The sequence below is a fragment of the Halyomorpha halys genome, unplaced genomic scaffold, assembly GCF_000696795.3.
Source record: "Halyomorpha halys isolate HHAL.00 unplaced genomic scaffold, Hhal_1.1 Scaffold261.1, whole genome shotgun sequence".
Lineage (NCBI taxonomy): Eukaryota > Metazoa > Arthropoda > Insecta > Hemiptera > Pentatomidae > Halyomorpha > Halyomorpha halys.
Window position 1 is genome coordinate 1,145,608 of NW_027116513.1, and position 22,473 is coordinate 1,168,080.

The window sequence follows — 22,473 nt, forward strand, 5'->3', positions numbered from 1 at the left end:
TAGAGAACACTATTGTACCTAGAATGACAAGGTACTTCTGTAATTTTTTTAAAATATAATATAACGAAATTTATAAATTAAAAGTAATAAACAGTTGAAAAATTAGGCATGTAAATTAAATGTTGGCAAAATATTAGTTACCTAAATGATTATATGTTAAAGCAAAAAATGTTTATTTGATTACAAGCACTTGTTTTGATCTAAGGTAGATAATGGTGTGTTTTTCTAAATAGAGCATCCGGAACATTCAAACTAAAATATGGAAATATGCTAATTACTCACTAATAAGCAATGATTAACATATACCATTGTTTAAAGCAACACAAATAATCATTGACTTGGAAGAATATAATAGAAAAATCAGAAGTTGTTGTATTTTGAGCTAACAAAATTTATTTCTTTTTTTCTAATTTATAATATAATAACAGCACATGACAAGTAACTGAAGGGTGGGTACAGTCCACAATGATCAAAGTGGAACAGTCTCCCCTGTAATTTTAGTGAAAATAGCTTTACATTTTCTTTTTTATTTAAATACAAAATCATATGTTTCTTGCAAAAAAATTTTTAAGTACTTCTCTCTCTTTTTTGGATCAAGAAACATAATATTTTATGTCAATAAAGAAATGTAATGGAAAGTTATTTTCATTAAATACATATAATTAATACAAACATACTGTAATTACAGAAATTTAGTTAATATGAATGTTCTTTTTTTTGGGGGGGGGGAAGGAGAGGAGGGTTTGAAGTCCTTTCTATTGGACAAAAAGTAATATTTTTGAATAGTAATATTGAGTTTTGTTGAAATTATTGATATTTTTCTCATCAAATTGTTATTTCACATATTGTCTGACCAGTACCAAAAATAGGAAATCTGTTAAATGAATGAATTTAATTTAATTTTGAATTTTTAAGCCATAATATTGAATAATAATGAAATATTTAATATAAGCTAAAAAAAATTAGAAACTTTAGTCTGCAAATTAATCTTACCAAAGTCATAGAAAGGGCACCCTGGCTGCATGTTCTTTCCTGCATTTGGATAAAAGTCTGCGGTACAGATTGCTTCTGTTAGGCCTAGCATTCCAACGCAAGTGTGGATGCAATCGACGAACTTGGCACTGTCAGTGTTCAGACGTTTCTCGATTGGTACCCTGTAGAAACCTGGCTTGGCAGGGTCTAAACCTGTGAAACATAAAGATTGTGGAATATCAATAAATGGATTCCAAAGGGTAGAAAGTACTCATGAAATTCTTTAATGAAAAAGATGATCAGTAAAAATAATAGACTAATCATTATATTTAAAATAATTCAATTATTATGACTAAAAAATATAGAGATGTACATGTAAATACAAATATATTAAAAAGATACAATGTAGTAAATTATAGCACTAATATAACAATGATCCGACATTAATATTATCACAAATATATGTGATAACTAAAATAAATTGCAAATTATATAATTTTTGCTGTCAAAAAAGAAAAAATCATCTAGACAGGTTCCCATAGAATATTAATCAAATATAAATTCTTTTTTGTCTGTTCACCTGATCATCAATAAGGATTGACTATTATAAAGATACAGATGGTGAATATTGAAGTTCTATAATAATATCTAAGTAAATATTAATTAAATTTGATAATTGAAATTTTATTCCTTAAGTAGTATAAAGCATTGATCAAATTAATTCTTTATTTATTTCAGAATCTATACAAATATTGGAGGGACTCCTGTCCGATGCATGGTTTTGAATGAATGAAAAGATAGGCTATAATGAAAAGCAAAGCTACTATCTAGACTGATGTTTGTATTAAGACTACATTTGAGTCTTTGTGATTTTTTCTGTATAGCAATATAGAATAAAGTGTTTGTAGTAATTTTCATTTTGTTTCAAATTGTCATTAAAAATTTTTTTTTTAAACTGAGACGGAGAATATATAACAAATTCCTTTAACCTAAAATACAATATAATTAATAATAATGATACTTTATAGACAACTTATGCTATCCTGACCTGTGATCCTAGCAACTTTTCCACTCTTCACACCTGCTCCAGCAAATCCAGCAACGTGAGCTCCGAGACTGTGTCCAATGAGATGGATGTCATCCAGCTGGGCTCCATTTTCGACTAGAAAATCGATAAACTCTGCAACGTAAGCTCCAACATCAGTTGTTCTCTTTGCTATACTGTTGTAATCTATTCCAGATGATATTTTACCCCAATCCACCAGGATGACATTTACATCTTCGTGCTCAAGTAGGCCTGCCGGTCAGAAAGAAATATTGTTAGGAATGGAATTATATAAGCTAAGAAATGAACATTAGAATATTACAACAGTCTTATAGAATTATAACAATCACTCTAAAATATTCTCATTGATCAAAATTGTTAAAACTATCCCATTTTTTATCTTAATGGCCGAAATTAAAGCTAAGGAACATAAGATGCAATAGCATGCAAATACCATTCCTACTGATAACATTAGGCACCCATGTATCTAAGTTATAAATGATGAACACTCGATTTATATTTATATTTCATTACGATTCTCGTTATATATTCATGATATATCATTATACACACATATAGTATAAATCATATATTTTTATATTCATTATTAATGAATACATTGAATCTGCAGCCAACAATAAACACATCAATTTATATTTTCTTTAAAAACTATTCAAACACACAAACAATGATAAAGTATTTATATCTGGAGATAGCTAAACCCCCTCCATTATAGATTAGTTTGGAAAAAGTGTAGGTCCAACAAAAAATGAATCTGCTTTGTTCGAACAAATAAGTCTCTTGAGAAATCTTGTCCCATCGTAAAATATCATTTCTGATACAAATAATATGGAGCTGAGTCATATGCCAGGAGGACAGTCATTGTATATCCGTGTCTATAATGTTTATAGTAAGAAAAGTCTGAAAGTGACATGGCCAATATTTCTAAGGAGTGGAGCCAGATATAAATTTTGGACGCTGTGAGCCCTAAGATTTTTTTCTGTCCCCACTTCATACCATTAGAGATGGTGTGGAGCCAGTTTAGTAATTTTCCTCAAGAAAACGATATTTATGATCGTAATTTCAATTTGATCACATAATAACATCACTTATGAAAATTAAAACTTTTCTAAACTATTCATAATTCTTTGTTATTTTACTTCCCAAATCTGTGCATTTTAAAGCCAGGACCTACTGGACCTAATGGTAAATAGGACAGTAATGATTTTTTATTGAGAAATGGTTGACAATATTTTATGAAATATATATAGTTACATATACTAAGAAAAACTAACAACAAATTGATTACATACTGTTTTTCATTAATTGTGCCACTGGTTTATTTGAATTACTTAAGAATCCATGGATGATAATTTTAGTGGGACGATTTGGATCAAAGTAACTAGACTGTAGAATTCCAACATCATTAGGAATTAATTTTTCCTTTATTTCTGATCCTCTGAAAAACAAAAATAATAAAAACTATTTGAAGAAAGTCTATGATATTATATATTGCTTATTATTACTAAGAAAAAATAATTAATAAGCTTATTTTGAAAAAAAAAATACTGTTCATTATTATTATTATTTTTTAAAATTAATCTGACAATACTTTTCTCTTAATGTCTTTTGACAAATAAATTTATGAACTTATAAATTACTACTTACTCACAAGGATCTTCCTTCTTACACCTTACTTGCAGATAAAATAATACATTTTGTGATAAATCCTGAGACGACGTAAGCATCCTTCGAGTACTAATACTTTTTAGTTCATCTTTGTAAGCCAGGAGCATAAAGTTTGTAGCTCTTGCATTCTCTAGTAATCAACAAGTAATAATAAAATCAAAATCAAGTCAACAAAAACATTTAAAGAAAAATTAAGAGATCTTCTATGCAGGTTCTTTCAAAGTTATAATGAAATAATTGTATTTTTTTTAAATTATAAATTAATAAATTCATACCTAAGAATCCAAGGAGAAACAACAGAGTAGTTAGTACCCATTCCATTATGTTAGTAATTTGTCCAATGGATCGCTTGATTAAAAAAACAAAAATTTTTAAAAATTAAAAGTTAAAAACTTTTTTTTCCAAAAAACTTTCATACAGTAAATTATATTAAAAATAAATTAATATCTTTAAATGAAATATTATATGGAGCTTTATTTAAACAAATGTAGATTTTAAGTTACAGAGATGTTTCAGAGAGTAAATTCAAGGAATCTAATTATAAAAACTTATTTTATAGTTTATGTTCATAAAGAATAATTTTTTTTACATGTCTTCAAAGGAATGGATAGTTATGGTTTTACTATAAAAACAAAGACACTGAAAAAGAACTGGAATAAGTTCAGATTAATAACTTCAAACTCAGTATATATTGGGGGTAATTTCATATATGTATGTAATGATAAGATATTAATTGCAAATGATAAGGATACCTTTATCATCATTTTTTGTTAATGAATAATGGTAGAATTTCTTTATAGTAAGTAAACATTTATGAAACCGCAAACACAATTTTTCTTTTAGACATTATCACTTCATCTGTTATCTGAAGAAAAGGAGTATCGTTATCAGTAACAAGCTTCCAGATCTCTTCTTTTAAGTTTCAGAATTTCCCGTTCTTAAACATTTTCTTCATATTCAGTTCCAATAATCCTTCATTAAAAACTTCTAGACCATTTTTTCTAAGTATTTTTTTATTTTCGTTAAACTTGTGCAGTAAATTCTTTTGATCAAGATCATATTCTAGCAAACGCAATTAAAATTTTTTCTCACAATTTTTCTAGGTTTTATCATAAAAATTATTTCATTATATGATAGTTTTTTTAGCATAGGCAATGATACTTTTTACATCCATCTTCAATGATTGACAATTTTAACTGAATAACAAAAGCAAAATGATTAACTCTTGAACATTTAACAATCATTTTTTCTCTAAACTAACTTGCAATGAATCAATCAAAATATAATTGAACTGAAACAACCGATATGGGTCTATGCATAACAAGTGATACAGGAAAATAATAATTTTTTGTTTGATTGTTTTATAATAAAATGATCTTTTGTTTGTGGATTCATACAATATTGCGAAAATAAACAATTTATAATTTTTTGTACTTTTCCTTGCTTACATGAGAACCATTTTTGTTTTGCAAAACATGCCAGTAGTTGCATTTTTAAGGTTTTGTGTGTCTTATATTATTCAGAACTTGCGAAACCTAGGTCTATGAGATAAAACCATTTTATTCAGGAAAGAACAGTCTGAAAATTATGTCAAGATCATGTTTAGTAAAATTAAGATCTGAAATGACCAATACCAATCTATGAAATCTAAATTGACAAGATTTCAATTTTCGATGGCATAATACTCCAAAATAATTATAATTGACTTCAAAATGCGAATAATTTTTCCAAAATTAAAAAAAATAAGAAGTAGCAACACCTTGTATCTTTGTTGGCAAAAGGTTAAAAACCTGACATTTTTATAGATAAGCCTTAAATTGTATCTTATGCAGCTGTATAAATTTCATGTTTGAGATTTATTTGCAGGTCAAGTTTTTAGGACCTTAGAAATCATATAAAGAAACATACTGTTAGCACATAATGATGGTGCATTAATTTAACTATGTAGTATTGTAATAAATACATATTATTATGATGTTAACTTATATTTATTATTAAATTAAATCTTACTTGGATCCGTTTGTGCTTCTGTTAATCACTTAAGTTTTTAAACAGTTCTGAGCATGCACAGAGACATGACATAACATAATTATAACCAAAGAGAATAAACACATCAATCTATTTAAATGTAATATTGCAATACAATGTATAAATGCACTTTCAATGTAGCAATGCTAAAAAGGTTTTATTTTTTATGTTCTTTTTAAGGTTCTATAGTCTCGACTTGCTGATAAATCTCAGATATAAAATTTATACAGCAACATATTACACAATAGAGGTTTTACTAGGGAAAAAAAATCATAGTTTTCAGGTATAAGGCATCGAAATATGGATTTATATGGAATGTATCAATTTAGACATCCCATTTTGAGGTTGAGTGTAATTAATCACTTCAAAAGTTCATTAAACATTAATAAAACAATATTATTTCACAACACATTTTATTAAACTATTAGTTACCAGAAATGCATCATCTAACATTGTGAAATTTCAACATTTTATGTCACAATAAGAAGATGAAAAGATTCATTGTAGAATTTGGTATAGTTTCCATTAAAATATAAAAAAATTAAAACTGTTTAAAATAATTTTTATTTAGGTTTCTGAATAAAATGGTTTTTATTTCACAAACCTAGATTGTTCCAGCTCTAATTGATACAATTCAACCTTAAGTAAACCCCTACAAAGTAACAAACAGCATGTTTTGTAAAACATAAATGGCTGGAATTTGAGCCGGGAAAAAGACAAAAAGTTAAAATTATTACTTTTGGACACAGCAATCTACTGGTATCCACAAACAAAAGTCCAACCAAACAAAACCTTTCAATATTAATGTTCTCGAAGAAGTCATAAATTTCCAAATTTGTTCTTCTTTGCCAGGTTTTATCTTCTTCGATTGGACCAAAGACTCTTCGCAATATCTGTTTCTCAAAAATGAGTAGCCTGTTAACTATATATAGTTCATTTAAAGTTAGTTGTCATTATTGTTTTAAATGTTGTACTATGTTAATTCAGTAACTACTATCAACAGTTGCATGTGATATGTTTTTTTTACTCATTATATACTTTTAAACAAAAAATTAAAATTACAAGTTTATTTTTAATTACTATGCACCTAATTTTTTGTAGTATAAATATTTTAAATTAATTTTTTTTTACTTCTTATCTTATATAGTATTTTAAACGTTTATATTTATATTTCATGTATGTTTCTTGAGTATTTATATATGGTTTACTATTACTTTTGAATATATTTTAAATTACTTTTATGTATATTGAAATTTAAAACAATATTTAAATGCATTTACTTTATAATAGTTTTTCATTTTAAATTAAATTTTTTACTTTTTACATTAAGTTGCTTTTTATAAATGGTTATATTAGTTAGATTTAGTTTTTCTATATTGTTTTATTAGTTTTTTTTTTTTGCATTCAATATGTACTCTGTTATTACAATTTATAATGATAAATATGAAGAAAATAATTTCACAAAGCTGCATATTACTTATATTAATTTATCTTAAGAAATATTCCTTCACTTTTTTTTCTCTAGAAGTACACAAATTACCTTTACTGTTTTTAAACAAGACAATATTGTTTCACCACACATTTCAATAAACTATTAGTTACTATAAATACATGATCTAACATCGTGAAATTTCAATATTTTATTTTCTCACGATAAGAAGATAAAGAACTCATGAGTTTGTTAGTCTCCATTAAAACATAAAGAATTTAAATCTGTTTAAAATAATTATTTCAAATGAATAAATTTGTTGTGTATTAAGAATCAAAATAAAGAACAAATCTATGAAATTATATTTGTACACTTACCTCAACGTCTAAAACGTATCCTTAAAGACAACTGGATACAATGTAGGATTGTTTTACTTTTATTTTATATTCATTTACACAGTTGGTCCAAACAGGGATGTTTATTTAAATTTAGATGTAATCCAATTATACAATAGAATGTAAAGGAAAGAAATTATGCTAACAAATTTATTTCCTTTTTTTTTTCCTACACCACAGGAAATAGGGTATTAAGCCATTTTTCCTCTTGCAGCCCAATATAAGATGATCTCAATGGGCTGTTGTGGTGAGAGTTGTTGCTCATTTAGCGCCATCCAGGGTGCACATGTATCAATGATATGGGTGCAACAAATTCATTTACTGTTAATAATTATAAGTTTTCTTCTAAAGATTATTTTTCTAAAATTTCCGATATCAATGTTTTCATTTGGTGGCAGTAAGGGCCTCGGTACCTAGAGTGTTAACTATAACTATTTACAATTTAAAAACATTTTACTCTATATGTTATGTTTATTTATTTTCACTCTACGCGTTATGCTGGTCAGATTAAAAATAAATTCATTAAGATTTATAGAATGCTTTAACCCTTTCACTAACAATTCTGAAAAAATTGAGAAAACAAAAAAACTAGCCTTGAAATTTCTTAAAGAGGCCTTAAGGATGGAAAATATGAGTTGTTTTTTTTTTCATTTTTGGAGTGAATAGATCCGAAAATGGGTTTTGTCCCATTGGTAGGGGCATGGTGTCCTAAAGTATTCCAGTAGTACCAGGAAGCAATCATATCCTCTGCAGTTACTTTCCTCTACAAACAATTCAAAGCGTCCACAGAGAGGTATTGTCCTACTGGAAGTGAATGGGTTAAGCTTGTACATACCAGATTGAACTCTTTCTCATTGTGATATTTGAACAATGAAATCATATTCTTGTAATATTATCCTCATTTTTAATGTTAGGCATCTCTCTGGTCACTGATCAAAGAAAATGTAGTGTTGTGATTAAAAAATCTCACTTCTATTAGTAGATTTCATTCCTCTGTAGGAAATGAAATAATGAAAGAAAAATGGGTTGAGTTTTCACATTAGCATCATAATTTTTCTTATAAAGAAGGCTATTTGGATTATTTAATCTTTATGAGTGGTCAACTCACCCTAACCAGAGTGTGAAAACAATTATTTATTCTATTAATTCCATATTCTAATAAGGAATTAAAATCAAATTTTAGAGGCTAGAATTTAAATTGCTTCTGTCTCTGATTTGAGCATGCTGATTATTTATAGTATTCTTTGTTCGGAATAAACAAATTAAAAATTAGTCTTCACTGTATTAAGCATTCTAAAAATAATTTATTTAAATATGGACATCATAATAAATAATAATATCATGTTATATATTATTTTATAAAGTTTTTCTTGAATTATTTTCAGATTAATATTCATCAGCTCTTAAGCAGCTTAAAATGCTGTCCCATTTTACTATCTTCAGTTATCTGAAGTGACTGCGAATGGATATTTACTGTTTGTTACACCATAAAATATCCCTTTGGCACTAAAAACAAAATCAAGAAAAAATATTAGACATTAAAATTTAAAGGGTTACTTAAATAATATAAATATTTCATAACAGTTTACCTTGTTGAAACATAATACCCCATTTTAATGGAAGATGGCTCACATTGTGAATGATCCCTCACTGGAGGTGAAGGACAACTTTCAGTCGGGAACTGATGAGTTGGAATTATTGATTCATTTAAGTATTCATATGATCTTAAATGACTACACCGTCCTTCAAATTGAAAAGATGGAATGAAGCTCAATGTAGAATACAAAAGTTTAGAACATAAAAAATATTAATTGTTTGAAGTTGTATAATTATCTAAAGTAAAAATATTATAAAAATATATTAATCCAATGTCACATAAAGTAACTAGTAATAGGCACTGAAGATTGTGCTTGATTCACTGACATTCCTGTTTGCTGGACCTATTTAATTAAGATTCCATTGTCTAAATCAGAGACAATGCAATATCGTTACATTATTCTAAACAAAAGAATCACTTGTACACATTGTAGACTTAAAAGTCAAAACCTTAACAGAAGGTTAATAATACCAGTTACTATGAAGGTTCTCTCTCCCCTCAATGGACAACTAGCTTTTTATTTTTAAAACTATTTTCATAATTAAATGGATTTTAACTATAGAGGTAGTACAATATTCAAATTAGAAACATTTGAATATCAGAAGCAGTGCTGAGCTCAGGGTCTTACACCTTTAAGTCAGAACAAATAATCTTTAAATATCAAACGTAAACAATCCTTTCAATCTAAAATTTTATGAACCGTAGGGTATTTAGCATTTCATAATACGTTTTCATCAACACTCTATATCGAGAGCCAAAATTTTCCCTATGTCAAATGCATCATTCCTAATGTTCTTGACCAATACCAATTAGATTTACAAAATTTCTCATTTTATCCTCATCCTATAATCCATTTGAAGGTTGAAATAGTGTTGGCCATGAAACTTATTATAACATTAATTTGACGATCATCCCTTTATGCTCGGTATGTTTACAGTTTCAGTGCTATCACTCAGCCTCCACTGGCTTTCAGTACCATTGATAAGGAGAGAGAAAGACACTAGGATTTCAAAGGGCCATAATTTACCCTCATGAGGGAAAGGTGCAGTTTGGGGGGCCCTCAGAATAAGTGTGATTATTGCTAATTAGTATGGATGTGATTTAGTGTTTTTATTTTATTATTATTCCTATAATAATAAAATAAAACACATTCATTACCAGTTCCTATTGCTGAAGATAGTGTTATATAATAATATTCATCAATAAATTTTAATAAAAAAAATTTCTTTATAAAGCCTGAATTCTTACAAACATAATTTTTACAGTTTGGAATCAAAAAAATTTTTTTTATATTGATTGATTCTTATTTCCTCCATCTAAATCTAATTTAAAATTTTATGACTAGACTATAAGTTAAATGAATGGATCATATGTACTAAATAAATAATTTAATTTTGTTTGAAATAATTGATTTTTTTAAACTTAATTAATCATAAAATTTTGGGAATTGAAAATAAAATTAATACCTTAGTTTTAAGAATTGAACAGACAAAATTTTCTAAAATTCATTTTAATATTACCATAAAAATGTCTATTTTTTACAAGAGTTTAATTAAATTAATTTGACTGATCAAAAATAAATAAATGAAAGGTCAGACATTTATAGAAGAAGTAATATCATGGCTTACTTTTTTTGATAGCGTAAGTGGATGGTCACAATCAGTAATTTATTGATCATTGGAAAAATGTACTTCTTGACCATTGTAACATTAAATAGTAATATGTACAACAGTTGTGCTTTTAACAAATTTGAGATCTATTAATTTTAATAATTGTTTATCAAGGATGGATGGATTGGAGCATAAGGTTGCTTTCCATTCGTTGTGACGAAATATATTCCTAAAGCACTGTAATAAACAAAATAAGGTTAGCTAGGAAATTCTCTATTGTAATATAAATAGATCAGAACAAACTTACTCCAGGTTCGTGTGGTACCCCATAATAACCGGGCTTGGAGTGCAGAAAGAGGGATACATAGCGTCATCGGGAACTGATTTGCACTGTAGGGCAGGGAACTTGTACTTTGGATCTATTGACTCTGTGAAGTACCTATGAGACCTCGTATGGCTACACCTCCCTTAAAATGGTCATTTCAGTAATAGGCTAAAGATTTATTGCCATTTACCCAAGATACTACATTCTTCAAACAGTACTAAAACATTCACTACTACTAATAAACAACTGTCTACAAGCAAGTACAAGCGACCAAGTCTACAACTCTACAATGATACTATATTTTTTCAACATCACTTTTTTCTACATATGCTACTTATTATTTGTTAATAAATTTGCATAATTTTGCCATGCAGTTGTGGTTATGAAATTAGCTATTGAAGCATAATTATTACTAATAAACATTATTTTATACATATCTGTTTCTCTTTCAGTGAAAATTTAATCTCTGCTTTGTTATCTTTCTTTCCTTCATTGAGCAATTTACACCCTTAATATCTTAAACTTCTTTCATTCAATATGTGCTGTAACTCGATTTTGAGCCCTGGCCTACTGTACCAACTTCCGCCATTGTTCCTATGTTTTGTTGTTGCCATCCTGTTTTTCATTTCTAATATAGAGCTGGTATCACCAGCCACACCATCCCTCAACAAGTCCTCCTCTGTGTCGTGAAGAGTGTAGTACCTCTTTCATTATTTTCTTTAGCAGGCCATTCTCACCCATCAGAGCATGGGTTCCTTAAATAAATTCTTGAACTCCTTGTTAGTTCGATGTCACAACTTCTAGATTTTATTTCTTTTTGTTGTTTATTCCAGTTTCAATACAGTTTGAAATTTTTCATCTTTTTAATGGATCATCTCAGCTCTTAGTTTATTCTTAGCTTCAACGACACTGATGATTCAGTCAGTTCTGATATACATGACCATTACATAGGGATTATGTGAAGGATAGTTAATTTTTTAGAAGAATTTTTAGCCAAGAGAAAGATTTTCAAAAGGGAATAGATGATTTGGACAGAAAGATCTGAAATTCTACTTCAGCGTTTAATTTTTATAAGAACAAAAGATGTAGTTAGTCTTACCAAAGTCATAGAAAGGGCAGCCGGGCTGCATATTCTTTCCTCCATTGGGATAGAAGTCTGCGGTACAGATAGCTTCTGTGAGGCCTAGCATACCTGCACAAGTGTGGATGCAGTCGACAAACTTGGCATCACTGCGGTCCAGACGTTTATCAGATGGAGCATTGTAAAAACCTGGCATAGCAGGGTCCAGACCTATGCAATATAATAGATGATAAAATATCGGGAATTAGATAAGTATGTATGTATATGTATATTATTTCATTTTTTTAAATCTAAATTCAAAGTAACTCTTACAACCAATTAGATCGCTGTGTTTTTAACTAATAATAAATTTCTTATCACTTCCAATGGTATTATAAGATTTATTTAAAACTCTTTATTGAAAGTGATTAAAAGATTTTATTGAAAAAAAAAAATATTTAAAAAATATATTAAAGTTTTATTTCCCACAAAAATGTTAAAAATCTGTCAGTAGTTAATAGGGACTTTTTTGTCACAATTAAGGTGTAGAATCCTTCTGAATTTTTGTTGGATTTGGTAGACCCAATATATTTTTCTTCACATCCAATGACTTACCCAATTCTATTATAGTTAACTCATGAATTTTGCTTTTAAAATTTTGCAATAACTGGTTTAAACCTGTGATTCTAGCGACTGTTCCATTAGTGACACCTGCTCCAGCAAAACCTGCTATGTGAGCTCCAAGGCTGTGTCCAATCAGATGGAAGTCATCAAGCTGCGCTCCATTTTCGACAAGGAATTCCATAAACCGAGCTACAAAAGCTCCAATGTCAACTGTCTCCATTGCTATTTTAATGTAATCTAGTCCCTTCGCAATTTTACCCCAATCTACCAAGATCACATTGACATCTTCTTGCTCTAGTAGACCTGAAAATTTAAATTAATTAGTAAGAACAAAAAAAAATTGAAAGAGAAAAAGAGACAATACGAACTGTTAGGATGATAATGATTGATCCAGTAACCCTTTAGATAATTAAATAATTGGTTATATTTAAATGACAAATTACCTTTAAATAAATAATTATTTTAAAATAGTAAGATTCTAAGCCTTTTATGTAACATTTATTCTAAAAAAATATTAATTTGTTTATTTAAAGAATTATTTATTAATTCATTATTTAATATTCATACTAATTTACCATTTATTCTATCACTACATATAACTGAAGTGTGTTTTCTTTGTTTTGCACATTTGGTTCGATATTTTCTTTTCCATGGTAACATCTTTATTTTCAACTATTTTTTTTTAATAACTAATTTAATATCATTTTGGCTTGATAATTTATTATTGCATGTTATGGACAAAGAAAATTTTATACATAAGTATAGTATATACTTTTTTATCAGCGGCTTATAATCAGTAAGCGCCAAAGAGATACAAACTCTATATAGCCATACAGCTTTAAGGCTCATCTGCATGGTGACAGTTTTTTCTTGTGGTAGTACCCTCAAAAAAGTGAGACAATGGGAAATTGTCCTGTCAAAAGGGTAACACAAACTAAACCTGTATTTAGCTAAACATATTGACAGTGAGTTATAAATTTGATCATTACCAGTGTTCTCCTCCGTAAGGACCTACCAGGTCTATATCCAGAGACCCAAGATCTATAGAGGCTCCTAACTTCTATGACTGACTTCTTTTGAATATTTAAAATTTTTATGTTGAAGTGTTTGTTATTGTTTAAATATTGGATAAAACAATTATTTTGAATAATATGTTGTTTATTTTGAATAGTCTCTTGTTTTTTTTTGTTGATTAATGTTTAGAAAATAAATTTTCTGATCTGGGGGCTTCATATCTCGAAGTGCTTGGGACCTTCACTTGGTTTAAGAAAGTTTAAGAAAGCTCTGGCCATTACAGCTACCACCCAATTGTTACAATAATTTTTGCAAAGGTTAAAAACATTAATTAGAATAAATTTCAAGTACAGAAATAATTGAATTCAACAGGAAGGAATATGATTTTCCACATTACACAATGTTAAAATTACAGTTGATTAGATGCATAAGATGTGATAGTTCACCGTCAAGACAATTATTATGACAGTTTCTTCACAAAGCAACAATAATTGTGACAGTAGGTTCACTGCTGTTATGTGAACCCTTAACTAACATATTAGATTGAATGTACTGCCACAACAGAAAATGCTATCATGATAACAATTATCATATAATTTTATCATAGCAGTGACTGTGATAGTTACATCAATTACTTTCAACCCTCATTGTATAAAAAAATCTTTATGCTAGTTCAAGCATCATCAGGATAGAAAAAAGATAAGGGCATATAAGTGCTGATCAAAGAAAACACATCTCATTTTACCAATCTAAAGAATACATACCTTCATCATTCCTCAACAGACCAACACTCTTTTTCTATCCAGGGAACGCATAAACATACACAACTTTGTCAGGTTAAAACTTAAAGCTTTGCTTTAAATTCTTATTTGAAAAAAAAAAATAATGCAGAAAATTAAATAAAAATCGAAAAAATTACATGATACTCATTAGCCTAAAATTACTTAACGCACGCAATTCTTTTAATCTGGTCTTTATTGTGCAGTTTCTTACCTTAAAAACTTCTAGACCTAAATTTAATATGTTTGTAACACTTCATGTTGATATTTTAATTTTATGCTATATAATCTAATAATATTACAATATTGGCTAAAATCTTATGATAATATAGAATTTTCTAAAATGTTTTAATATAAATATGAGTTAGTCTTTGAATCAGATACTAACATATATTTGCACTCATTACAGGGATATTATATTCTGGAATAAATAATATAAATTTTTTTTTCATTAATATAATTTATATAAGCGTTCGAAGATGAAAATCCAAAATGAAGCATTGTAATTTAGTTCGCTACATGAAAATTTACATTCTTAATTACCTAAATAATAAAAAAAAGTAAATATTTAGGAATCTGTACACTAACAGAAATTAGTTATCAATGTTCTCATTTGATTTGTTTTTCTAATATGCAAATTAAGAAAATAATTATCTGCAATTGGTCAGGGGGAAAAAACACGTGCCACTTTTTTCTTATTTTTTATTGAATCATTCAATTCAATAGAATTAAAATCTACGTTCTTTTATGGAGTTATAATGTGAAACATAAATTCAATAATAATATTCTTTTTTTTCATATTGTGGATCCCTGGAAGAATATAACTTTTCATTCTGAATCATTTACTACAATAAATCAATTAGAAAAAAAGTTATCTACCTGTTGTTTTCTCTGACCCCTCAAATGTAAATACAATATTCAAACATTAAATTAATTTTCTAATATTGTTTTGAAAAGTAATTTCTAAATTCATCACCAAGTGTTTGAGAACTTTTGTATACCCTTTTAACTTCTTTTATGTTCCTTTTTTTTTCATTAGGTCCTAATTCATCATATAAAAATAAACTCAGAATAATCTAATAAGCAAATCTGCGCTTTTTCTTTATTCAGTAAGTGTTTCTAAAATTTACATAATGGTTTTAAAAATTATATCAATTGTTGAGATTATTCTAAAAATTAATTTACTATATGATACATATACTTACTATTTTTTATTGTCTGTGCCATCGGATTTGTTGAACAATCCAAAAAACCATGAATGATTATTTTAGTTGGATTATCTGGATTGAAGAAACTTGATTGGAAAACATCTACATCGTTCAGAATTAATTGCTGTCTCTCATTTGGTTCTCTGGAAAATGGGAATTGGTATCTTGTTTAACTTTTCTAAACCTTAAATTATGGTTGTTTTTAAAAATTCATAGTTGGATTTTACAGTCTAAAATAGGAATAAAAAATCATTAACTTCAATAATGATAGTAAAACTGAAACAGCATTCCACTAGCTCATTTTCAACAATTGAGGTATTTGGTCCTAAAATACGTTAACTGACAAAATTATTATGTATGTAAAGTTGAAGCGTTTATTAATTACAATGTTCTAAATTCAACTAAGGGCCTGTTTCATATTGAATAGTATTAATCCATAAATACAAGTTTGCAAACTACAAAATACAAACACTAACATGTTTTGTTTCTTCATGGGGAAGCCTATTATTAATATTAAATTAGTAAAATATTATATGTCAGAATTGCACAAGTCAGCGAAATTGAACCAAGTAAAAACTACTAGATTAATAATATTAGTATGTACTTTGTTGTCATAAAACAAGACCCAGCAGACATCATAACTTAATACCAAAATCATTCCTTAAAAAACAAATTTCCTTAAGATCATCTCAAGATTTTATAAAATCAGCCATTTAAAATCAGGTAAACCTGAAATCCTGGATTCACTAACCATGTTACATCATGAGTGCCTCAATTAATTATTTATTTATTTATTTTTTTTTTTGGTTCCAGAACTCGCCTTCTATTGGACAGATTTTATTTTTTTAAACATAGGTTTTCGATAGTCAAATTTTAATATCGATATTTCAATATAACGGGGAAAAAACATTCAGATAAAAATATCAAAATATATTTTTAAAATATAATATAAATGTTTAGTGATTTATTTATTTTTACTTTCCAAAATATTTCTTTATTTAAAAAAAAAAGTACACTACAACCGACGTTTCAAAGTTATTAATTATGTCAGTTTTTTTTTTTTCGTAACCTCCTTTATTATTATATGCGTACAATATATACAGGTACATATTACAGGTAATGATATATGTATACAAGTAACATATTGCCTTGTTGCATTATAAGGTTAGTTGCAGGGTCCAATTAAGGCAGTTAACAACATGTAGCTAACGCCAGTGGATTATTGCAACGGGGAGGGACGTTCCGCTAAAAGAGGAAACTTTAAGATAGTTTAATCGAGCAATATTTAAAAAGTGTCTGAAATCGAAAAACGGCGTGAAACCCTCCACTCCCGCCCTCCATGGTAGCCTTACTTATCTGACTTTTCAAACAGACAATTATACCGAGTAAGTTGGTCGATGTTCGACATGTTACAATCTCACAAGAGGAGATCATAACACAAAAAAGGGCCATTCTAAGACCCCTAGAGGGCGACGGTCCCATATCACTTTTAAAATATTTGTTTAAAACGGGGAGGAGAAACTTTAAGATAGTTTAATCGAGCAATAATAAAAGCCTAAGATTGGAAATTGGCGTGAATTAATAATTATCTGCATAATGGCTCTCCAATTTTACCGCGTCTGGCTTATTCAATATAACGAGGAAACAACTATCAGATAAAAATATCGATATATATTTTTAAAATATCAATATTTCGTTTTTTCCCCAACATCCTATGTCTTAGGGTTCATTGGAACGAAGGCCGGGAAACATGTCCAATATATTTAGATATAAAATCACAAATATAAATGTTAATAACGTCGTTTAAGCTATAATACCTCGTAACTTCGAAAAATCAACAATAACACTTTAATAGTTTAAAAAAAAATCAATGAATCAAATTGGAAACATCATGTCTCGGCCATCTTTATATATCTACATAATTTTTACGGACTCATAAAGGTCACTAGAGTGAAGCATTAATTTTAATAAAAGGTTGTTTATTTATTAAGTGGAATACAAAATTTTTTTTCGGAGTTAGGAGGTATCAAAGCTTAATCAAACGGTATCAAACTTACTCTTTTGTGTAAAGGTAAAACAACACTTCATTTGAAACGTCCTCAGATAACGAATTTGATCTTGGGGTTAAGTTTTCTAGTTCTTCATAGTAAGCCAGAAGAAAAGAGTTGTGGAGTTCACCTCCTCTTGAACTTCCTTAAAACATATAAAGAAATAAAAAAAAAAAATTAAAAAACTTCAGTTTACATTAAAAAAAAAATTAATTATCCATGCTCCTATTATTAACATTGCTCAAGAAGAGACCCCCCAGTGGTGTTTTTTAAATGTTTCTTCCAATTTCATTTGTAAATAACCCAAGAACTGGTGAAAAGGTACTAGGGATTATAATTATAAAAATAAATCTAGCACGGATATTTGAAAATAATGTTATTCCATAATAATAATGCATTTTCTTTTCTTTTTTTAAACCCTTGATTGAGCACTGAATAAAAAAAAAATAATCATCTTTTATTTTATTTTATTTTATCTGCTTATAATATATTCCAATTATTTATCTAATTTAAATAATTATTACTAAGCACTTAATAAATTAGGTGTTATTTGAGATATTTTGTCAATTGCTTGTAAACAACAATGATTTTTTAAATTAAATGCTTAAAAATAAAAATCAAAACATGAAAGAAAATAAGTAAATGAAAGTTTAGTTTAAAAAAAAATGAATAAATAAAGAATATAGAACTTGATAACATTATTATACTTTTAAAATTATAAATATATAGTTTTACAAACCTAAGAACACAAAAATCAGAATAGTCGTCAAACACTTCATTTATTTTGTTCGCTATTTAACAAATCACTAGAGAAGAGAATTCAAATCTATCTGAAAAAAATAATTAACTGAATTAAGAATAAAATCAATCATTTTCAGAATATTTCCAAATATTTATATAGGTAATAATGAATGAGTCGAAATTCCATAAAATAATTGAAGAGGGAATAGGCGTCTTCCAAATTTTTTTTCTTTTCGAAATTGAGTTAATGAGTAGCTAAAGATAGATGAGAAGGAAAGAGTGATTCCTATATTCTTAACAAGCAAAATAATAATGAAGAAGGTTCAATACCTGTTATTTATTTTTTTTTAATACTCACAAGGGGTTATAAAAGAGTATGAAAATAATAAAACATGCCAAAAAATTATTAATTATATTATATATTATATAATAAGTCCATCAATCAATAGTCCAATCGCTACGTCATTAAAAACAAAATACTGAGTCGTCTAATGTCGATTTCCGTATTGAAGTTTTTTAGACAACTTTTCTTCCTCCAAGGTCTAATATTGCTATTAGAAAAAGTAATATATAGTTATTAAATAAAATATAATTTAATTGAATTACTACTTAAATCAATCGATTTAGAGGCAACAATATTTTTGTTATTGATTATTGATTAATACATTTACAACTATATATAAAATACAACAAGCAAATTTGAATTAAGATCATAATTATATGAAACAGCATGTAGAGAAACTACTCAGTAGTAGAACTCTAAAAACATTTTACAATATAAGGTCACGAAGCCATCTTCTTTTCAGGCGCCTCAGAGGATTGCCAGGAATGGAAGAGGAAGCAAGGTTAGTGAGCTTATAATGAAAGGAATGATATCGGGCTAGATAGGTTACATAAGAAACACTTAGGTCTTTATGGATCGTTTTATTAGTAACAAAATAAGGAGCATTGAGGATTTTACGAAGGATTTTGGATTAAATACGAGAGGAATTCGAAGGTTTAGTGGAGCCCCAAACCTCAACTTCATGTGTCCAAATGGGCCTTATTATTGTCATTTAGATCAGTCTTTTGTAATGAGTTGGAAGTTTGTCAGCTGTATAGACGGTGTATAGGGTGGGACCGAGGATACTACCTTGAGGAACACCAGCGGATTGAAAATAGAGGGATGAATAGGAACCATTGTGGTTTACTTGGAATAATCAATTTGTAAGAAAGGAATGGAATGGATGATGAGAAAATATGTGGGAGGGAGGAATTTACGGAGTTTTTAAAGCAGTCCCGGGTGCCAGACTCGATCAAAAGCCTGCTCTATATCGAAAAAGACTTCCGCGCAGTACATTCCGCGCTCCAAAGAAGAAGAGACTACGTTCACCACACGATGACATTGCTGGAGTGGGATGTTCGGAATCCAAACTGGTGATCTGGGATTATATGATTGGAATCTGGGATGGGGTATAGGCGTTTCAAAATATGTTTTTCGAGGATTTTTCCCATGATGGGTAATAGAGAGATGGGACGGTAATAGGATGCGTGTTCTGGCGGCTTTTGGGGTTTGGGGATCACTTTGATTATAGATAGTTTCCATGGGTTAGGAAAATATCTGGAATGGAGAACGGCGTTTTATATGTAGGTGAGGAATAGGATGGCTTTTCGAGGAAGAAGTTAAAGGATATGGGATGTTATTAGGTCGTATCCAGGAGCATTGCGGATAGATAATCGCTGATGATGCTGGATATTTCAGAAGGATGAAATGCTTTAGGCAATAAAATATGATATAAAAATCAATATATATATGGTATATATATTATGTATATTATTATTAATGATGATATTAAATGATAATAAATAAGCAAAGAACGAATCAGGACCACTTACCTGTTCTTATTATATTATATGTAATATTCCTGTCCTGATTTGATTTGTTCTTTGCTTATTTTTTATCATTTAATATTATAATTATTATTAAATATCATTTTTATTTATATTTATTCTTTCACGACCTTTATTTGATCTCAACTTTCTCTTTATTTTCCGTCTATTAGTGTTTAAATTTTGTGTTCCCACATCGACTTTTCTGTTGTTTTTTTTGTTTTATATACGTCTCCTGTACTTTTTAACTGTATATTTTACGTATTTTTAAATTTTTATTCTTACTATTGTTAAGTAATTTTTTATTCTTATCATTGTTTATTCAAGTTTATTTTATATTAATACTATTTTATGTCTTTCTTCCTTTTATTTATATATAATTTTACATAATATTTATCCTACCTTAATTTACCTTATTGTTGTAATGTTCTTAGTCATATTTGTATTTTTCCAGCCCTGATAAAGCCCTGCAAAGTTGGGCGAAACATTGGACCTTTTGTTTATTACCGCAACTCTGACCATCTTCATATATTTAAAAATTAAAATGCATTTAAACAATTATTGAAACTCTCCTAAGCCCATTTTTGGTATATTAATAATACTATGTAAAATAAAATAAAAAATAAAACACTTGATGAAATTAAAATTCTGTGATATTCATATACTGAAATAAGTTATGTAAGACAAAATCCTATTAATTATAATTGTTTAAAAGAGTTATTACGTTTGATATTGCTTCATACAAAATAACTATTGAGCAATATTGTTAATTTTCAGCTTACGTGTAAATTTTTCATTAATTTAATCCTTTATCTTGTTATTTACGATTAACATTTACGAAAGGAAATGAAAAAAATAATTAGGCATGTAATAACTTAATGGAAAAATATTACTAATATACTTTGAAATGCTCGTGGTTGCGTAAGTCAAATTTGTGTAGAGCCAAAATTCATTTTGTATTTTTATTTATTTATTTTATTTTTAATGGAATGTAAAACAAAGAAAATCGCTTTTTTTCTTATTTTATTTTTTCATTCTATACTTTATTTATTTTTTATTAATCTTTTCTACGTTTTTATACTTTCTTTAAAATACTTTCTCTCTTAACCCAGTATATCTTTCCTCCTCTTCCCCCCCCCCCTTTTCCCCCTCTTTAACATACATACCATAAATTTAAAATATAAAATATAAATATAAAATAAATAAATTTTTTAAATAAATAATTCAAACTCTATCCATTATAGTCTCAAAACTTTTTATTTCTCTTATACGTCCAACGTTTCGGCCAATCCGGCCATCTTCAGGGACAATCTACTCAATACCACTTTGAAAACATATAATTTAAAAACTCTAAACTTCATTGTTGTGATAAAAGTTTTAAGGAATAGTGTCTGCAGATAAATAAATTGACTTTGGTTTTAATTGATAATTGACTAATTAGATATTGATATTTTTGACCTGGGCAGAATAGCCTGCATGAAGTTTAGAGTTGTTAAATTATATGTTTTCAAAGTGGTATTTAGTAGATTGTCCCTGAAGATGGCCGGATTGGCCGAAACGTTGGACGTATAAGAGAAATAAAAAGTTTTGAGACTATAATGGATAGAGTTTGAATTATTTATTTAAAAAATTACCAGTCTCAAGAAAATATTAAGATCATAAATAAATAAATAAATTTCAAATTATGATGATGGTTAGGGGTACGGTCAAAAGAGGACAAAAATAGTCAACAACTATTTTTTAGCCGACGTTTCGTCCCACTTTGTAGAGCTACATCAGCTCTGTTCAAGTTGAGAGCTTTCGAGACTTCAAGTCGCGAAAATTCTGTCTTGATGCTAAGACTCGAATGCTCTCAACCTGAACAGCCCGGATTAAGCTCTACAAAGCGAGGCGAAATGTTGGCAAATAATTAAGTTGTTAATTATAACTTAAATGTAGTTAACTATTTTTTTCCTCTTTTGACCATCTAATATCTAATATCTCTGACCAACTTCTTCATAATTTAAAATATAAATAATAAAATTTTTAAATAAATAACAA

At 28.1% G+C, this 22,473-nt stretch overlaps 2 protein-coding genes across 5 annotated transcripts in view; both read right to left on the reverse strand.

The window, feature by feature from the left end:
• LOC106680447 (pancreatic triacylglycerol lipase) overlaps nucleotides 1-7,604 on the reverse strand; it is an 8,467-nt gene extending 863 nt beyond the window's left edge. The window contains exons 1-6 of one of the 2 annotated variants that reach the window (XM_014420168.2): nucleotides 7,541-7,604; nucleotides 3,982-4,054; nucleotides 3,686-3,836; nucleotides 3,331-3,476; nucleotides 2,021-2,269; nucleotides 994-1,185 (exon numbers count right to left, since the gene is read on the reverse strand). In XM_014420168.2, the coding sequence (XP_014275654.1) occupies nucleotides 994-1,185; nucleotides 2,021-2,269; nucleotides 3,331-3,476; nucleotides 3,686-3,836; nucleotides 3,982-4,027 (784 nt within the window). In that variant the 5' untranslated portion in view covers nucleotides 4,028-4,054; nucleotides 7,541-7,604. Of the gene's footprint in view, nucleotides 1-993; nucleotides 1,186-2,020; nucleotides 2,270-3,330; nucleotides 3,477-3,685; nucleotides 3,837-3,981; nucleotides 4,055-4,295; nucleotides 4,419-7,540 lie in introns of those variants that run through there. The other variant, XM_067053273.1, reaches the window with a different exon arrangement.
• Nucleotides 7,605-8,842: 1,238 nt separating this feature from the next.
• The window catches only part of LOC106680441 (pancreatic triacylglycerol lipase), a 15,503-nt gene continuing 1,872 nt past the window's right edge, over nucleotides 8,843-22,473 (reverse strand). Inside the window, exons 2-9 of one of the 3 annotated variants that reach the window (XR_010845088.1) lie at nucleotides 18,563-18,653; nucleotides 17,833-17,968; nucleotides 15,773-15,918; nucleotides 12,829-13,077; nucleotides 12,190-12,381; nucleotides 11,073-11,232; nucleotides 10,784-11,002; nucleotides 9,166-9,301 (exon numbers count right to left, since the gene is read on the reverse strand). Coding sequence is in view for 1 of the 3 variants with exons in the window: in XM_014420159.2 (XP_014275645.1) it covers nucleotides 8,998-9,064; nucleotides 9,148-9,301; nucleotides 12,190-12,381; nucleotides 12,829-13,077; nucleotides 15,773-15,918; nucleotides 17,833-17,968; nucleotides 18,563-18,602 (984 nt within the window). In the remaining 2 variants the exon portion in view is untranslated. Of the gene's footprint in view, nucleotides 9,065-9,147; nucleotides 9,302-10,783; nucleotides 11,003-11,072; nucleotides 11,233-12,189; nucleotides 12,382-12,828; nucleotides 13,078-15,772; nucleotides 15,919-17,832; nucleotides 17,969-18,562; nucleotides 18,654-22,473 lie in introns of those variants that run through there. The other 2 variants (XR_010845089.1, XM_014420159.2) reach the window with 2 other exon arrangements.